At 40.7% G+C, this 17,862-nt stretch overlaps 2 protein-coding genes across 2 annotated transcripts in view; both read left to right on the top strand.

The window, feature by feature from the left end:
• Positions 1-17,862, top strand: part of NRG1 (neuregulin 1) — a 1,065,472-nt gene that overhangs the window by 498,080 nt on the left and 549,530 nt on the right. The window lies entirely within an intron of this gene.
• Positions 6,755-7,512, top strand: LOC102973833 (transcription factor Spi-C-like). The gene is given in 2 exon segments (XM_055080833.1): positions 6,755-6,973; positions 6,976-7,512. Coding segments are annotated over 2 exon segments (756 nt in total).

Here is a 17,862-nt window from a genome sequence, read left to right as displayed (position 1 = left end):
TGCAATGGGAGAGGCCACAACAGTGAGAGGCCCGCGTACCGCCAAAAAAAAAAAAAAAAAGATTGCTTTGGCTATTCGAGGTCTTTTGTGTTTCCATACAAATTGTGAAATTTTTTGTTCTAGTTCTGTGAAAAATGCCACTGGTAGTTTGATAGGGATTGCATTGAATCTGTAGATTGCTTTGGGTAATAGAGTCATTTTCACGATGTTGATTCTTCTAATCCAAGAACATGGTATATCTCTCCATCTGTTTGTATCATCTTTAATTTCTTTCATCAGTGTCTTCAACCGATTGCTTTTAAACTAGTTTTTCCCTTCATTGGCCACCGGGAAAGAACTTTCTACTCTTCAGATTAAATGAATAAATCTGTTAGCAACAGTGAGAAACCAGTGAAGTATGAAGCAGTCTCTGGTACTTTCTATTTTGTCTTTTCTTACATTCTGTAGTAAAAGGGAGAAAGTACAGAGAAATTCCAACACTGAGTACATGAAGCTTTAAAGTAAGACTCAAGTGAGGCTGGGCATTTAAGGGTTTTCTTCCAAGTGGGTCAGAGGTCTAGGCAGAAGGGATATATGAGGTTTAGAAGGAAGGGGGCACGAAGTGGGTGGGGTTGGGGGACATTGCCGGGACAAGCCAGCTCTGGAAGCAGAGGAAAAAGAAACAACCGAGGGTGACTATATCCTTTATGTTTTCCCTCTCCCCTCACTATTGACAGCCTTCCTTTCATGATCTGCCATAGACTGACTCTTTGATAAAGAAAAGGATGACGAAATATAGAAAAGAAGGAGAGAAAGAAAAGAAGTAGATACCAGGTTGTACTGTTGAGGAAGAGAGTGAGAGAAAAACAAATTCTTGCCTCCATGGTCTACCAGCTGCCGTTACTACTCTTAATTTTAGGTGTGCAAAGAAAGTATTTGTTAGGTTTGTAGCCAACCAGCAACTCCCTGACAGTCTCTCATCAATAGCAAAATATTGCATACCACTGGTTTTGTAAGTCAAGAAACCCAGTGAAAAGCTCTAAAAGAATCTTCCTTGGATCTGAATTCACATACCTTTCTGACTTCTCAGAGATCCTTAAGGTTGGAAAGCTTCAGAATCCATGGGTACACTAAGGAAGAAAGTGATAGTAGTATTCTTCAGCAGATATGAAAAAATATCTAAGAGAACACCAGAACCAGAAGACCATGGGTGGTCTGAAGAGTAGGATGGGAGAACATAGTAACCGTTTAGTTCTAGGGATCAAACAACCACCCTGGTTGCAGAGCTTCCTTCCAAGGCAGCGTGATAGACATGACGTGCTTCAGTCCAGGTGTTGGGACCAAGTCCTACTGAATATGTGCTTTTGTGCAAACAGCAAGGATATTCTTTGGTGAAACTTTGTTCACCTGAAACCCTTCTCTCATTCTCTCTTGGCTGCTTCATCTTTTGGAGGAGGAGAATGAAAGTCTGTGTAATTTAGACTGCTCAGTCAGCAAACAGTGGAAGAATCGAGACTTCCAAGTAGGTCAGCTAGCTCGGAACCAAAGCCCTATCTCTAGACCGTACTGAGGAAAGTCAGCGCAATTTTGCCATCTTTCTCTCTCCTTCCCTCCTCTTCCTCCACTTCGATCTTCCCCTCCCCCTCCTTCTCCCTTCCTTGCCCTCCCGCTTCTCCCTCCAGTGGTAGATTAGTAATACCTGGGGGTATTCATAATCTTCCTGCTTTCCTCCTTCCCCACTCCCATCTTGACTTCTGTCCTCCCTCCCTCCCTCTTCCTTCCCTCCTTCCTTCCTTCCTCTCTTTGCAAGGTCTTCTTACCAGTTTCCACCCATTTTCTTATGTAAAGCACTTTTGAATTCTAGCCATCTGTGAATACAAGGCAGTGAAAAATATTGAAGTCACATCAAATTCCACTTGCTCTGCCAGTTAAAAATACAGATGCTTCCTGTTTTATGCTTTCCTCTCACTTTCTCTGGAGTTTAAACATGAAAATATGTTCAATGATAAAAACCAGCACATATTCCCTTTCACCAGGAAACATATTGCAAACAATGAAAGGTAGAGTTATTTTCCCAAGTCCAGCGGGGTATTAAGATGTTGGAAGAATCATACATAGAACCATAATTTCATAGAAGAAGAACATAATTATTCACAATGATCGCATTTTATAGGTGAAGAAATTGAGATCACAGGGAGTTGTAATTGTTCTCATATGTGGTCCTCATGGACTTGCCAAAGTTCACATCCGCCTACGTTTTCACCTAGCATAGCTGGGCCTCAATTGCTCCATGATGCTTTTTTGCTATCCACCACTTTCAAATAGAATTCTTTGGCTACTGGGAGAGGCCAAATCCTTGAGCAATGAAGCGTTAGCTTGAAACTCAGTTTATGTGCTGGAGTGACAAAAGCAATGCAGGACTGAGAGTCAAGACAACTGGGTTCTAGTTACACCTCTGTTGCTACCTATCAAACCTTGACAAAAATTTCTACTCTTGGCCCACGAAGGGACTAGGTCAAATGATCTCTAAATTTCCTTCCAGCTCTTTGAAACTTGATTATTTTTTCTCCCTTTACTTTTCTGCTGACTCAAGAGTATATGACATTGGCCATGTTATTAACTGCTGTAAATCTCCATTTTTCCAAGTGCAAAGGGAGAGGAACACAGTCCCATATTTTTCTAGCTTATACCTACTATATGATCTTGAATTAAATAGACTGTTTTTAGAAATCACATTAAGTCTTTTATATCTATAGGTATTCTAGCTTTAGCGACTTATTAAATAAGACAGTGGTCATACTGCTGGGCAGTATCCTTCGCTGTAAAAACACTGTATTGACCACGATTCTCACCCCTCTTGGCTTCTACCACATCTTGTTATATAAGCTGTTATAACCCTTGTAGTACTATGGTATAGCACATTGTATGTCACTGTGTTCTCCCCCTCCTGTCATATCTGGTCCTATCCTAGCATTTCCTATCTCAATGACTAGCTCCTCACCCGTTTTACTAATGCGTGATAGATACTTTCTCACTGTATATTTCTTACTTCCTTATATCCAGTGATTCACCAAGTCCTTACCGATCTTATCTCCCCCATGCCGTTCAAATTCAAATTCATCCACTTCTCCTTCTTTCTCCCACTATGTCCTAGTCCACTGCCTAAACGCCCCCAATGGCTTTTCACTACTACTTTTTTTTAATATTCAATTGCACATGTTTTTATTGGAAAGAATTCAGATTTTTCATTTCATTACTAGACTGCTGTACAGAAAAAATTTTGTTGAAGAGTATAACTGTGTTATAAAGTTATATATGCATGAGCTATGTTTTTTTCCTCTATTTTTAAAAAATGTAGTTGATTTACAAAGTTATGTTAGTTTCACGTGTTCAGCAAAGTGATTCATTTATATATATATATATATATATAAACATAATGCTATAACGTATATATTTTTCAGGCTTTTCCATTATAGGTTATTACAAGATATTGAATATAGTTCCCTGTGCTATACAGTAAGTCCTTGTTGTTTATCTACTTTATATATAGTAGTGTGTATCTGTTAATCCCAAACTTTACTACTCTTGATATGAAGATCAGGATCCTTACCAAAACTTCCCCAGCAGGCAGTTCCTGGCCCTTGCCCCTACTGTATCCACCTAACCCATTGGTGTCCTCCTTAGGTCCCCTTCCTTGCCATCCTCTCTTTGGAGACAGGCTTTACTGTTCCCTGTGGTTATAAAGTGCCTCCTAGCAGTCATCTAGTTAACTCTTATTCTTCTGGATTCACATTAATGACCCTGTCCTCAGGGAAGCCTTCTCTCACTTCCCTAAGTCAGTTCCCTCTGTTATTTCTCCTCATTGCTCTCCATAGCCTTGTTTTTATTGCAGTCATCATAGTTGCAATTTTACACTTGCTCCTTCGTGATGCTTTTAAAATTGTTTTTGGATACCTTCTCCCTCATTAGATTGCAAGTTCCATGACGCCAGGTCTGTCTTCCTGTCACCATTGGAACTGCAGTACCTAGCACAGTTTTTGGCACATGATAGGTACACACTAAAATGTTGTTGGACAAGTGAGTAAATTAATGAATGGAAAGAAAGAATAGAAGCTCCTGAGATCAAGGGCTATATCCTCACTTCTTCACATTCAGGGTTGGAACCAACTATAGGAGGCCATTAATAAATTAGTGTTCAAAGAATAAAGCTGATGAACATTGAAGCACCCACTGGGCTAGGAAGTTCAGAAGTTTTGTTTCAAGTACTAAGATATGGAGTTACTAATGTTTTAAAGGAGCAACACTGTTAAATATAAAATAATATAGTTCATCAATATAGTCTCTAACCAAGCCTCAATATACTGCAAAAAGAAGTATTTCAAATGTCAGGTTCGAACTCCCTTTCCTTATGTGTATAAAGAGAAATACCAAGACAAGCTTTAAGTGCTATAAATTCAAATAAGAGGGAAATCAGTAAAAACTGGAGTTACCAGGAAAAGCTCCCAAGAGGCTATGCTTGAACTGTGCTTTGAAAGTTAATTATAGTTTGAACAGGGGAGTGAGTGTGTGTGGCTTGTTTCTTTTCTTTCTTTTTTATCTTTTTCAAATTTTTCTCATTTATTTATTTATTTATTTATTTGGCTGTGTCAAGGCTTAGCTGCGTCATGCAGCATCTTCGTTGAGGCATGCAGGATCTTTCGTTGCGGCATGCGGGCTTCTCTCTAGTTGTGGTGCGCGGGGTTTTTCTTCTCTAGTTGTTGGAGCCCGTGCCTGGAGCCCTGGCACAGGCTCTAGGGCGCGTGGGCTTTGTAGTTTGCAGCACACGGCTCTCTCGTTGAGGTGCACGAGCTTAGTAGTTGTGGCACACGGGTTTAGTTGCCCCGCGGCATGTGGGATCTTAGTTCCCCGACCAGGGATGGAACCCGCGTCGCCTGCATTGGAAGGAGGAGTCTTTACCACCGGACCACCAGGGAAGCCCCTGGCTTGATTATTGAAGATCTGTCTACGTGATGACTGTTCCCCATTGGCTCTTTCTCATACACTGTCCGCCTGGCTCCCCCACACTGTGTCCTGGGATGCTGGCATCAACAGACTCCCTTGCCCTCTGTCTTCAAGTTGGGTTTCCCCAAAGGGTGGCACTGGCAGGAGGTTGTAGGGTGGAAGGAGAGAGTCCTAGGCATTCATTTCCCCATGAATGCTCCTTACCTGGTCGTGGTTGGCAGTAACTGATTCCTCTTCGGAAGGCCACAGCTCCGGTTGGATGCCCCCTTCTAACTTACAGCTACAGTTTCAGTGGGTCACCCCTTCAGACCTCGGGGTGATAATGGCTTTCTGATGCTCTGGTCCCCAGGATACACTTAGACTCTGTATTTATTCATCGTGGGGATGTCATATATTTCCTGCCAAAAATGAGCGAGTGGGATAAAAAAATATTGGTAAAGAAACTGTCAGCCTGTCAATGGGAATTCTTCTCCAACAAAATATAGTTGTATTTTTCTCCTCTTGTTCAGTTCAGATGATACATATGCTTTACCTCACAGCAGATCACCAAGCAGGCATCACTTTAAACTGATGATCACAAGCTGACCAGCAGAATGAAACGTGTGTCCCTAAGTAAAACAGAATAAAATGGGCCAATAGACGATAGAACACCTGCTCCCCACTCCCCTTTCCCCACCACATATACTTACTGCACTGAGTGGATCTTCAGAAAAAATTAACCAGTAAGAGAGAAACCCCCATCTCTGCCCCCCTCCCTAGGCATCTACATAGAAACACTCCAGTTACTCCTAACATCCTGGACTCAGGAAAGAGGAAACGTGAGAGTCCATCCCTGCTGGAACAGTTGGGAGCTAAGGGTGTGGGTAGGGAGGAGAGCACAATTAAAGTACTGAGGTTTGAGCCCAGAAAAAAGCTGCTCTGTCACATCCATCCTGACTGTGAAATCCATCCATCCAAGACATACCACCCTAGATAGACACTCACTCCTCCTGCAAAGGAGATTGGCAGGGGTCAGTGGTGCCTACCCATGGTCCAGAGGGAGCTGTTGTCACTTCATCTGCCATCATTCACACCTATTGAGAGGAGAACAATGGCCAATACACAGAAGCCTTCCTTGGGACCAACTTTTGAGTTGTATAAGCAGTAAAAGCAGCATTGATCTTCGCTTATCAGCATTTTCATCAGTAGCAGCAAAACGAGTAGCTTAGCCAGCATTGTGTAGAACTATAAACTTTAACTTCTAAACTACGTCGATTGATTTAAAAAAATTCAGCCTGTATGTGGCAATTGGGAATAGAATGATTTCCTCTAAAATTATTCCATGTATTTTTAAAGTAAATACTTGGTTGATGAAAAATATAGAATATGTGTGATAGTTAGGATAACTGAATACATTACATAATGTCCTTTGCCAAAAAAAGCTTACATTATTACAGTGGTTAGGAGGGAAATTAATCTGAGTAATCTTAATATAATAGTGTTAATAATCATAATGGAATGAATCACCCTGTATTGCAATTATGATTCAGTAATATATATTTTTGGAGATCAACTCTTTCATGACGTGTTGGAATGGAATGCAGTAACAGGAGAGCAGTGATTTTGGCTAACACCTTAAATATTCTGAAAAAAGCTAGCACAATAGAAGAATCCACTTTCTCCACTGAATTATTAAATGCCCAAAGAAGTATCATGGGGCAGATAAAGAAGTATATGAGTCTGGAAATGTTAGATTGGCCTCTGATGGACAGAATTGTCAATTTATTAATGGAGCATGGCTTGTGTTGAACAGGACAAGCTGGGTCAAGCATTTGAAGATGCTTTTGAAGTACTGAGGCAACATTCAACTGGTGATCTTCAGTACTCCTCAAATTACAAGAATTACCTGGCTTTCCTCAACCACTGTTCTCATGTCAGAGGAAATTCCAGCAGCTATGGTGTGCTGCCCACAGAGGAACCGGTCTACAATTGGAGAACAGTAATATATTTATATAGAACAGTGCTGCGGACCTCTGTTTTGAAGGAAATATTCATCAGTCTCTGCAGAACATCCCTGAAAACCAGCTGGTGCAACCTACTCTTCTCCAGCAAAAGGGAGGAAAAGGCAGGAAGAAGCTCTGACTGTTTGAATACCTTCATGAATACCTGTGTAATCCCGAGATGGCATCTTGTATTCAGTGGATAGATCAAACCAAAGACATCTTTCGGTTTGTATCAAAAAACAAAGAAAAACTTGCCCAACTTTGGGGGAAAAGAAAAGGCAACCAGAAGACCATGACTTACCAGAAAATGGCCAGAGCGCTGAGGAATTATGGAAGAACTGGGGAAGTCATCAAAATCTGGAGAAAGTTAACTTACCAATTCAGTGAGGCCATTCTCCGAAGACTGTCTCCATCTTATTTCTTGGAAGAAGAGATCTTCTACTCACAGTATGTCCAACCTGATCAAGGATATCTCAGTTTAAATAACTGGAATGCAAATTATAATTATACATACGCCAATTACCATGGTCTAAGTCACCCTGATTGCTAAATATACTCTTATATATCAAAATTTTCTGGTATCAGAAATCCCTACAAGTTTAAGGATTTTTCTCTGAAAGCAAATACTGAAAAACAAAACAAAAAACCCAAACTTCATTATTGCTATCTTTTATGAAGTAGCGTATAATCTATACTAACTTGGTGAAAAATTTTGCCAGTGAACAACTTTAAAATGATCCAGTCCCATTTGAAAATATAGACTAAATGTCCTTCCTTTTGCTATTGTCTATGTAATACTTCCTTCTAGATTAATAATGCTAGTGGAGATACTTTGATTTACATATTGATTTAAACATCATTTTCCTGTCATACACTCAGACAAAAAAAAAAAATCACCCTAACATGTATCCAACACCTTTAGCAACAAAACAAAAAATGATTGCCTGTGATAGTGTTCCTGCTAAATTACATTCATGGCTTTAAAAATTTCAGTGACTAAAACTAGAACTACCATATGATCCAGCAATTCCACTCCTGGGTGTACATCAAAAGAAAATGAGAACATTAATTTGAAAAGATATATGCACCCCAATGTTCACAGCTGCATTTTTTTTTTTTTGGCCACACCGCATAGCTTGTGGGATCTCAGTTCCCCAACCAGGGATTGAACCCAGGCCTCTGCAGTGAAAGCACAGAATCCTTACCACTAGACTACCAGGGAACTCCCATAGCAGCATTATTTATAATAGCCGAGATATGGAAGCAACCTAAGTGTCCACCAACAGATGAATGGATAAAGAAGATGTGGTACATATACACAAAGGAGTGCTACGCAGCCATAAAAAAGAGTGAAATTTTGTCATTTGCAACAACATGGATGAACCTGGAGGGTATTATGCTTAGTGAAATAAGTCAGGGAGAGAAGGACAAATACTGTATGTTATCATTTGTTTGTGGAATCTAAAAATTGAAACAAATGAATATAACAAAATAGAAACAGACTTAAAGATATAGAGAACAAATTAGTTAACAGTGGGGGGAAGGAAGGAGGGAGGGGGCAAGATAGGGGTGGAGGATTAAAAGGTGTACAGACTACTATGTATAAAATAAATAAGATACAAGGGTGTAATGTACAGCACAGGGAATGTAGCCAATATTTTATAATAGCTTTGAATAGAGTATAATCTAGAAAAATACTGAATCACTATGTAGTACACCTAAAACTAATATAATACTGTACATCTGAAACTAATATTGTAAATCAACTATATTTCTATAAAATAAATAAATAAAAAGTAAAAACTTAAAAAAAAAAAAAAAGAAGTATATGAGTCTGGCAGAGGAAGAGTGTGTGTCTCTTCTCCTAGGAGGCATCTTGTGGAAGCCAAGTGTGGAGAGAGGTGGGCTGGAAGAATTCTCAAGGCAAAGCACAGATACCCACAGAATGTGTTATTCAGACCTCGGCTCCCCTGGGCAAGCTGGATTCACTCTAAGGGACTAAGAATACGACCAATTCAAATATGCAGATGAAGGGTAATAAAGATAGCTAATGTTTGCTGAGCACCTGCTGTATGACCAGGAGGTGTGCTAAGTGCTTCCCCAGAGATAATTCACATTCACTCTCACAGCCACTCATGAGACAAATCATTATTTTTATCCTCATTCTTCAGGTGAGGAAACTAAGTCAGTGGTGTTAGGAAACATGCTCAAGGTCATACCAGTGGTAACTGTGGGGCTGGGATTTGAACTCAGCCTGACTCCAGAGCCCACGCTCTTAACCATTAAGTGAAGTAGGATAGCATCATGTTCAGATGTCTTTAGATGTGTATATACACACACTCAAATATTTGGAGGCAACAAGGCCCTATGTCTGGGTTGGTGCTAATGCAAAAATACTTATAGATGCCTCTTTCGGTTGCCAGCTTTGGGTTGTAATTAAATTTCTTATGTCCATATTATTAAAATATGTTAAAACTAGATTAAAGCATGCCAGACGTTTTGTGGATTTTATAGAGCATTTCCATTCACAAACACTAATCCAGTTAGGTAGATTCTTCTCTTAGTTCTCTGAGTGGTGATTTCTAAAGTCCTGTAGAAAAGCCTTTAAAAAAAAAAACAAACTCTATGGACTCGAATACCTATATTTTAATATATTAATGCCTTGTGTCTTAAGGCTGTTCCTTACTCACCTTGAAAATTGATATGTTACATGATGCCCAGTTTACAGATAGAGAAAGTTGTGGCTGCAAATGATAAAGCCTAAAATATAGCCAAAGATAATTAAATCCACACTTTGTTTCCTTTTATTGAGCCACATTGACGTCTGTAAGCATCATCAGAGGGTGGAAGTTAGCATTCCAGGTCTTTAGTTTCTTAGCATAAAGTAAGACTGAAGAGAGTAAATGTAAATATACTTCATCTCATGGTCCCCTGGACCAGAATTTCTGGAGTTCTGAGTTCTCCTCTATTCTACCCCTCATTTCCTCATCAAGCATTGTTTCCTTAGAAAGGGTTAAAACAATTATTATATGTCTAATCAAATAGCTGATATGACTTAAAATTGGTAAATCATTAGATAAATTATAATGGCAAATTCTGAATAAGAAAACAAAAGACATCAGAAAGTCTTAGGCAGAGACTCACTGAATCAATTAAGGATGGAGAAAATGTTGTAGTACAAGCTGGCAATATTGCTTATATATTGCCTCATGTATATAATAAAAGAGTGACTCATGAACCTGAAATTATAAAATTAAGTGTGGGAGATATGTAATATTAGATCACCCTCAAATGAAAAACAGTGTATTATTTATATCAAAAATGGTATGCCACGTAACGCATTTTATGTATAGGCATTTTGTTGGTGTACATGCAAACTTGGAAAAAAAGAACACTATTATTTTTATGATTTAGTTGGGGCATGACAACTGCTGTTTAAAAGAAGAAAACAACTCTTAGTGTTTTAATACAGTAAAAACTTATATCTTACTGACTTAGATTCCAGCACAGTTGTTCTTGTTTGGGTTGCTCCTCTAAGAGGTGACTTGGGGATCTTTTTCTCCTGTGCTGTAACAGAGGACGATGGCTCCTCCATCTTTGACACTTGGCTTCAACGTCACTCTGGCAATATACAGCCAGTATTGTAGGCAGAAGGAGAGTGTCCAAAACAGCACATGTGCACATGAACACACACATACACACACACATTCTTAACTGCCTTGGTTTGGAAGTGACACTCGCCTTCTGCTCTCATCCCATTGGTCAGAATTAGTCACATGACCCCCACCTAGGTTTAAGGAGGCTGGGAAATGTAGTTTGGTTCTGTGCTCAGGGAGAGGGAACATATTTGGTGCTCATTTAATCACTCTCTCTGACAGGACTGGTTCAAAAGTCGTCAGTAAAGATAAAAGTAATTCTGTTCATTGCACTCCACAAGATGAATTGATTGAAGTAAAATATATATGCATACCCTTGTACCCTTAGTTTGCATAGTGAAGCACAGTGCAAAGCATATTCCTTCAGCTACTAATTTCAAGACTTGCCATTATAAACTGTAGGCATGTGTCTCTAAATTGATGTGAAAGAAATATCGGATCTCAGAAAATTTATCATCTGTCATGTTGGCGACCTAATCTATACCTGAAGATTGCTGAAATATTTGGACCAGAAGAGAACGGATCAGTCATCTCCATTTTGTGAGAGAGTGTTTAAGTGTTTCACCTGGGATTCAGCTGAGTCAGTATTTCATAAGCATAGATAGAAATTTGGCTAAGGGGCACAGCGAGAACGCAGCAAAAGTCATGGGGAAAAAAATCATTGTATTTTCAGACTAAAATTAAGTGTGAAAATAATTTTCTAAGAACAGAAGTACCTCAGGTAAATGACATTTAAAAAAAATAACTGAAAGATAAAACAGAACATCTAACAGAAATGGTAATAAAAAAGCCTCAGTTCCATGGGAAATGTTTGCCAATTACTCTCTTCTTCAGCCATACTTGAGTTCTGAGATAAACTCAAGACTCTTGAGTTATGACTAACCATATATGTTTTGTGAATTGGAGAGTGGGTTAGCAAATTCAGGGTTCAGAAAAATTGTGGGATTTACTACTGTGCTCTTTTGGATTATAAATTTGGAAGAGAGTTGCTGCCTAGAAATATGTGCTGTGTGTTATTACTCCCATCTGCTGGGTAAAATCTTTACTACATGGGCATTGAACTTCACTGCCTCCGCAGGGCGAGGAAGAATGCAATATGACCCAGCCACATCACAGGGCTTGTGAACAAGACCCTTTATTCACGGTGGCTCTTGGCCTGAGGGTCCCTTCCAACTTCCAAATGTAGCTTAACTTAGACTGGAAACCGCAACGCAATGCTTATCCTCTGAACAGAAAGATTTATTTCTCCCCTAAAAGGAAAGCAAATGGAGGGGGAATGGAATGACCAGTGGACCTGCCATATTTATCCAATAGGTGGTTAAGCTCTAAGGGAAGTGAGACAGGAAGGGAAATGGTTCTAAGTTCCCGTTTTTCAGTTAATGGGCCCAAATGGCAGGAACTTATCCTTGGTCATTGCACACCCTACACGCACTATCCCTCAGATCTTCTTGGTGTGTGTGAAAGTGCTGAATTCCGAGACAGAGACGAGTTTCCAACTCTTAAAGTTACACTACACTGTTTGGTAAAGGGTAGTGGGAACCCATAAGACTATATTACAGTCTTTGATGATCTGGGCATCAAAACATGGGCATGCTTCTGTTTCTAAGTGGAAGGGAAGTTTTCTGGGGATGTCAAACCTGGGAAGAACATGGATAAGCATCTATGCTACTGTGTTAATAACTCCTTTCACCCTTGGCAGGTGAGGTGAGGCTTAGGAGCAAACATGGTTTGGGTTTTCTTTTCTTTTGCTTTGCTCACCACCACTGCTACCGCGCCCCACCAGTAGTTTAGGAAGGAGAGTTCCAGAAATGTAATCCTCTTTTGTCCCCAGGAATGGGTCACAATTGGAAGTGTATAACTACTCCTTCTTAACTAATCTCCTCAGTCCTGGAAGAAGACAGACATAGTTAGCAAAGGTGAAGACACTGGTATGTCAGGAATATAATTCATGTTAGGGTTCTTGGCCTTGAGTTTGGCTCTTGTGTGATTGACAAAGCTGAAGAGCTTCCTTTTATGCTAAGAAGTCTTTGGTTAAATTGCAGGCTTGGTTTTCTGTCCTTCAGCAACTAAAGTAAAGAGAAATCAGTGGCAACATAGAACTCATGAACCACTGGCTCCTATAGCTGGCAATGGCAATTGTGTGTGTGTGTGTGTGTGTGTGTGTGTGTGTGTGTGTGTGTGTGTGAATTTCTTGTTTTTCTTCTTATTTTCTCACTTTACCCCACCTCAACCTTTTAATCACTCTTCATTCTGTATGTTCTGTTGCCTCATGTCTTCCTTCTCTTGGTTTCCCTGTTCTACATCCCTTTTTCCTTTACTCTTTTAACCTCACTTATAATCACGCCATCAGCTGTAAACACTATGGAGAATGCTAGTTTTACCGTCTCCGTGTGAAAAAAAGAAAAATTCAACCAAGGGAGAGGCTGAAAACATCTATCTTTGAATTCAGAAGGCTTTCTGCCAAGAAAATTATCTTCTGAACCTCCTTGGATCTTGCTGTCCTCATGAAACACACCAGCCAATAAGCTGCCTCCCGACATGAGCTTGAATATCTGGGTTGACTTTGGCTGTGAGCTGTTCCAGCCAATGAAAGCAGACACCCTAAGCCAGTGTTTCCCAGATAGTTAGATTTTATGGGACAGTTAAATCTCCAAAGAAAAAATGAAGAGACTGATATAGATTGCCTTTTATTTAGATTTTAACAAGTCATACATTTTTAAAAACTCCATTGTTACCATTATTTCACAAAACGGGGCATTTTAGGAAAGATAATTTCAACCTAAGTTGAATAAATTTAGCCTATGAAAACCCCACTGCCTTGCCTTTATTATCTCAGTTTATCTAAGACTGAGTATGGATATCAACCAGCATTGATACAACTTTAGATCCTTGAGTCCAGTAAAATTGTTCCTTTTTCCATACCAGTGGTTAAGCCTTTGGGCTTATTGCTTTGTCTCTCAGGGGTCCTTATATCCTGCTGCCTTTATATTGAGGATCTCCATTTCATTCTTCGAGTTACAATGCCCCAAAGAGGCTAGTGGTAAATTCTTAGCCCCAATGTATAAATGGAAGCCTAAGAAATAAAATGAATTTGACCCACACAGAAAAGCTAGTGAGTGGGTCAGCTTTATTTCGACATTTTTTGGGGGGGAAGGGGAGTTCTGTGCAAGCCAGGGTGGTAGGAGCCCCAGGCAGGGGTAGGTAGTGGGAGAGAAGGTATGGGAGGAGCGAGGTGCTGAAAAGCACAAAGATGTGGCCCTATTCTTGAGTGATTGCCATCTAAAAAGACATAGATACGTACCCAGTTCATAACACAAGACAGACATTAGTCAGTGCTTAATAGATACATGAGAAAGTACTACTGAAGGGCAGAGAAAGGAGTAATTCCTTTCACGGAATTAGTACTTCAGAGATCACGGAAGTAGTAGTATGTGTAATTATGTAATTGCGTGATTACTTGATAATCTCTCCCCTTCACAGCTACAGTATAAGATCTATGAGGGCAATATCCCTATCAGATGGGACATCCTCTATATCACAGCTCTTAAGATAGTGCCTGGTAACTAGGTCATGACCTACAATATTTCCTGAATGAGTAAATGAGTGCCTACAATGGTAGGGGCTATGAAAGATACCAAGAAATTAAGCATCTGCAAGCCGATAGGTTTATAACATGGCAGATGTGTTCAGTCAGCTCTTTGCTTGTGTAGGAGATCACAGATGGTCATAGTAACTTACTTATTTCATTCTGAAATGGAATTTCATCTCCACTCAGCTTTTCCTTAGGCATGGTCTCTGATGCCATATTTACCAAGACATCTACTTGGAAGTGGACGTCATACTGTGTAGAACCATTACAGACAAATGTTATAGCCTCTTGCCAAGTTATGATTTATGCTGGGCAGTTGCTTAAAAGGCTGATTTTAGTCACTTTATTTGCTATATTCATGTACTGCTTGGGGAAGGGGGCCAGGTGGGGTGGCAATCTTTTTTTTTTTTTAAGCTAGTAATTATTTGCAGAGGTCCATGGGCAAAGTGCTAAGCTCACACCTGGGAACAGAATCCTGGGTTAGACGGTGGCCGCGGTGATATTATACATCTCCAGATTGTGGTTTGCCAATTGAAATGCAGACATGTGCAGAAATGGCCTCATTGTCATTCCTTGTTTTTGTAATATTATCCTTGGCTCCACAGATTTTTTTTTTTTCCTTTTTCTACTGTCAACAGTGTTTCAGCAGTGAGTTATATTATCCGGTGACATCAGAGGAAGCAAAGTTACATATGTCATCTTGGCAGGAATTGTCCACTTACAGCAAATTTGTGATAAGTTGCATTTTTCTACCATTTTCACCTTGAGTGATGAAGTATCCACAGTTTGAAGAGACACCATGGGGCCTCCTTTGATGCTAACAGCGCTCTGTCTAATTGAGCAGCTATTGCTTCAGTACTGGAGGGGAAGGAACCTGTGATCTTCGGGTAATCCTTCCCTATGAGTAGTGGGAACGTATTCCCAGAGTTGATTGCCTGTGTCTATAGGTAATGGAGGCTTAACTGGCTTAAAAGTTATAGCCAGTTTATTCCTCATTACGTTTAATGGTTTGTGTAATGACCATGTGTACAACTAATGGAATAACCAAAAGAACAATTCACGAACTGTTTATGGAAGAATACCTTTACCATTCAAAATGGACATTAAACTATGGCTGGTTTCATTGCAAGGCAAAACTTCCCTTCTTTTTCTTTTTTTTTTTTTGCGGTACGCGGGCCTCTCACTGCTGTGGGCTCTCCCGTTGCGGAGCACAGGCTCCGGACGCGCAGGCTCAGCGGCCATGGCTCACGGGCCCAGCCGCTCCGCGGCATGTGGGATCTTCCCGGACCTGGGCACGAACCCGCGTCCCCTGCATCGGCAGGCAGATTCTCAGCCACTGTGCCACCAGGGAAGCCCTCCCTTCTTTATTTTCTAGTTAGGTTTATATGCAGCCTACAGGGTATGGTGTGAACTGTATCTCAGGAGAAAGGCTGAAGCTTTCAAGCTAATGAGTTTGGACTTTTGAGTGTTTTCTATTATTATTATTGCTACTATTTAAATCAATGTGATATATAATGAGGAGCTCATAAAAATTAATTTAGATGTAAGACAAATTAATGGAAGTTAAAGCCAAAAATCCAACTAGGGAAAGCCAAATATGCACATTAAAATGACAGCCTCTGCCCCATCCCTTGATGACCCATAGAAAGTAGGAAATTTTGGTTAAGATGGCACCTCATATTATGTAAACTAGAATGTAAGTGCCATGAGATTAAGAATTGTTTCTGTTTTATTCACTCCTCTATCCTCAGGGTCTAGGAAGTTGCCTAGCATATAACAAGTACTCAACAAATATTGAACATAAGTAGTTGATGAATATATAACCCATCTTGGGTGAGATAGCTTTGTTTCATTTCCGAGGGGGTAAAATTTCTTTCTTTCAGAAAAAGAGTAGAAAAAAATGATCTCTACGAAAGAATTCAGCCCTGATCTATCTTTCTTCACCAAGATCTTTTCCTGAGAGCAAATCACAGAGATCTGTGGTTGTCACCATCAGTGATAGGTTTGGGGTATGATAAAGTGTAGAAATAGCTAAGTAGAAGAGAGTACATGCTTTATAAAATATAATACAAAATAATAGCTATCAGCAGCAGAACTTTGTAGGAAGCACACGGTGGGAAAATATAAACCCCACCCTGGTGATGGCATCAGCTACTATCTGACAACCAAACGGAATGTGTCTTCAGCAGCCCTTAAGATCAAACGACCAGAGATAACCATGGATCTTTGGAGCCTCCACTTTCGTCTTTCTAAAACAGCTAAAATCAGTAGGGGAATGAAAGGAAAATGGCTTTATTATCTGTGGGTACTGTGTCCCTCCCTCTGGATATCCCTCTCTCCAAACATGCATTTTTATATTTCTTGGGAGTTCTAGCTAATAATTCCATTTAGAGAAAAATGTGCCCCTACCCTCCAACCTTCCCCATTTTTACATCACTGATTTCTCATCATTCTGACACATTCAGTCATCTCACATGTAACTCAGCTGCAAGAATAATCATGGCCCAGTGATGTGCTGGCATCATGGAGGGTAAAGAAAAATAGAAACTATGATAATTGTGGAAGAAACAGATCTTAAATGGGAAAATCAATCCCACTGATCGGTGAATGGTCCAGGCGAATGGCGTGAGTTCAAGAAATTCAATTCAACAAAAATATATTGAGCGCTGGAATATGTCACCAAGCAACGCAATGCTCTCTGCTCCCTGGCGCTTATGTTCTGACATCTAGTATGGGTGCTCTCAACGACATTGTAAGTCTTACTGAGCTGGAACCATGAAGTTCTGCAAGAGGGTTTCCTTTAGATTAAATTAACACCATCCCTGTAGAAATCTAGAGCTGAAATAAACAGGGAGGTGAGGGTCCTGTTGTCTAAGTCCTGCTGGTTGAATTCAGCTTTCCACTATGCAAGTCAAGAGCCCAGCTTTTTTATTTTTTATTTTTTTTTTTTTTGTGGTACGCGGGCCTCTCACTGTCGTGGCCTCTCCCGTTGCGGAGCACAGGCTCCGGACGTGCAGGCTCAGCGGCCATGGCTCACGGGCCCAGCCGCTCCGCGGCATGTGGGATCTTCCCGGACCGGGGCACGAACCCGTGTCCCCTGCATCGGCAGGCGGATTCTCAACCACTGCGCCACCAGGGAAGCCCTAGAGCCCAACTTTTGTCTGCATCCTGAGGAGCTTTCCACAAAGAGTGTGTATTTTGACAATTAACCAAGACTTCATATTTTTGGAAAATGAGATGTTTTAAAAAGTGAAATCCATGAAGAGAGAATTATAAAATCAAAGGATCCTTTATGAAGGAATAGGAATCAACCGGCTTAGAACTTCACTTCCTTTCTTTATTTATTTTTATTTATTATTTTTGTGTGTGTGTGCTATGCGGGCCTCCCCCTGCCGCGGCCTCTCCCGTCGCGGAGCACAGGCTCCGGACGCGCAGGCCCAGCGGCCATGGCTCACGGGCCCAGCCGCTCCGCGGCACGTGGAATCCTCCCAGACCGGGGCGCGAACCCGGTTCCCCTGCATCGGCAGGTGGACGCGCAACCACTGCGCCACCAGGGAAGCCCACTTCCTTTATATTTTGGCTCAAGTGTGACCTTTAGGCCCAGCGACCTTGGCTCACGGGCCCAGCCGCTCCGCGGCACGTGGAATCCTCCCAG

This window comes from Physeter macrocephalus, chromosome 20, assembly GCF_002837175.3.
Source record: "Physeter macrocephalus isolate SW-GA chromosome 20, ASM283717v5, whole genome shotgun sequence".
Classification (NCBI taxonomy): Eukaryota; Metazoa; Chordata; class Mammalia; order Artiodactyla; family Physeteridae; genus Physeter; species Physeter macrocephalus.
This window is presented reverse-complemented; position numbering and strand designations above follow the sequence as displayed.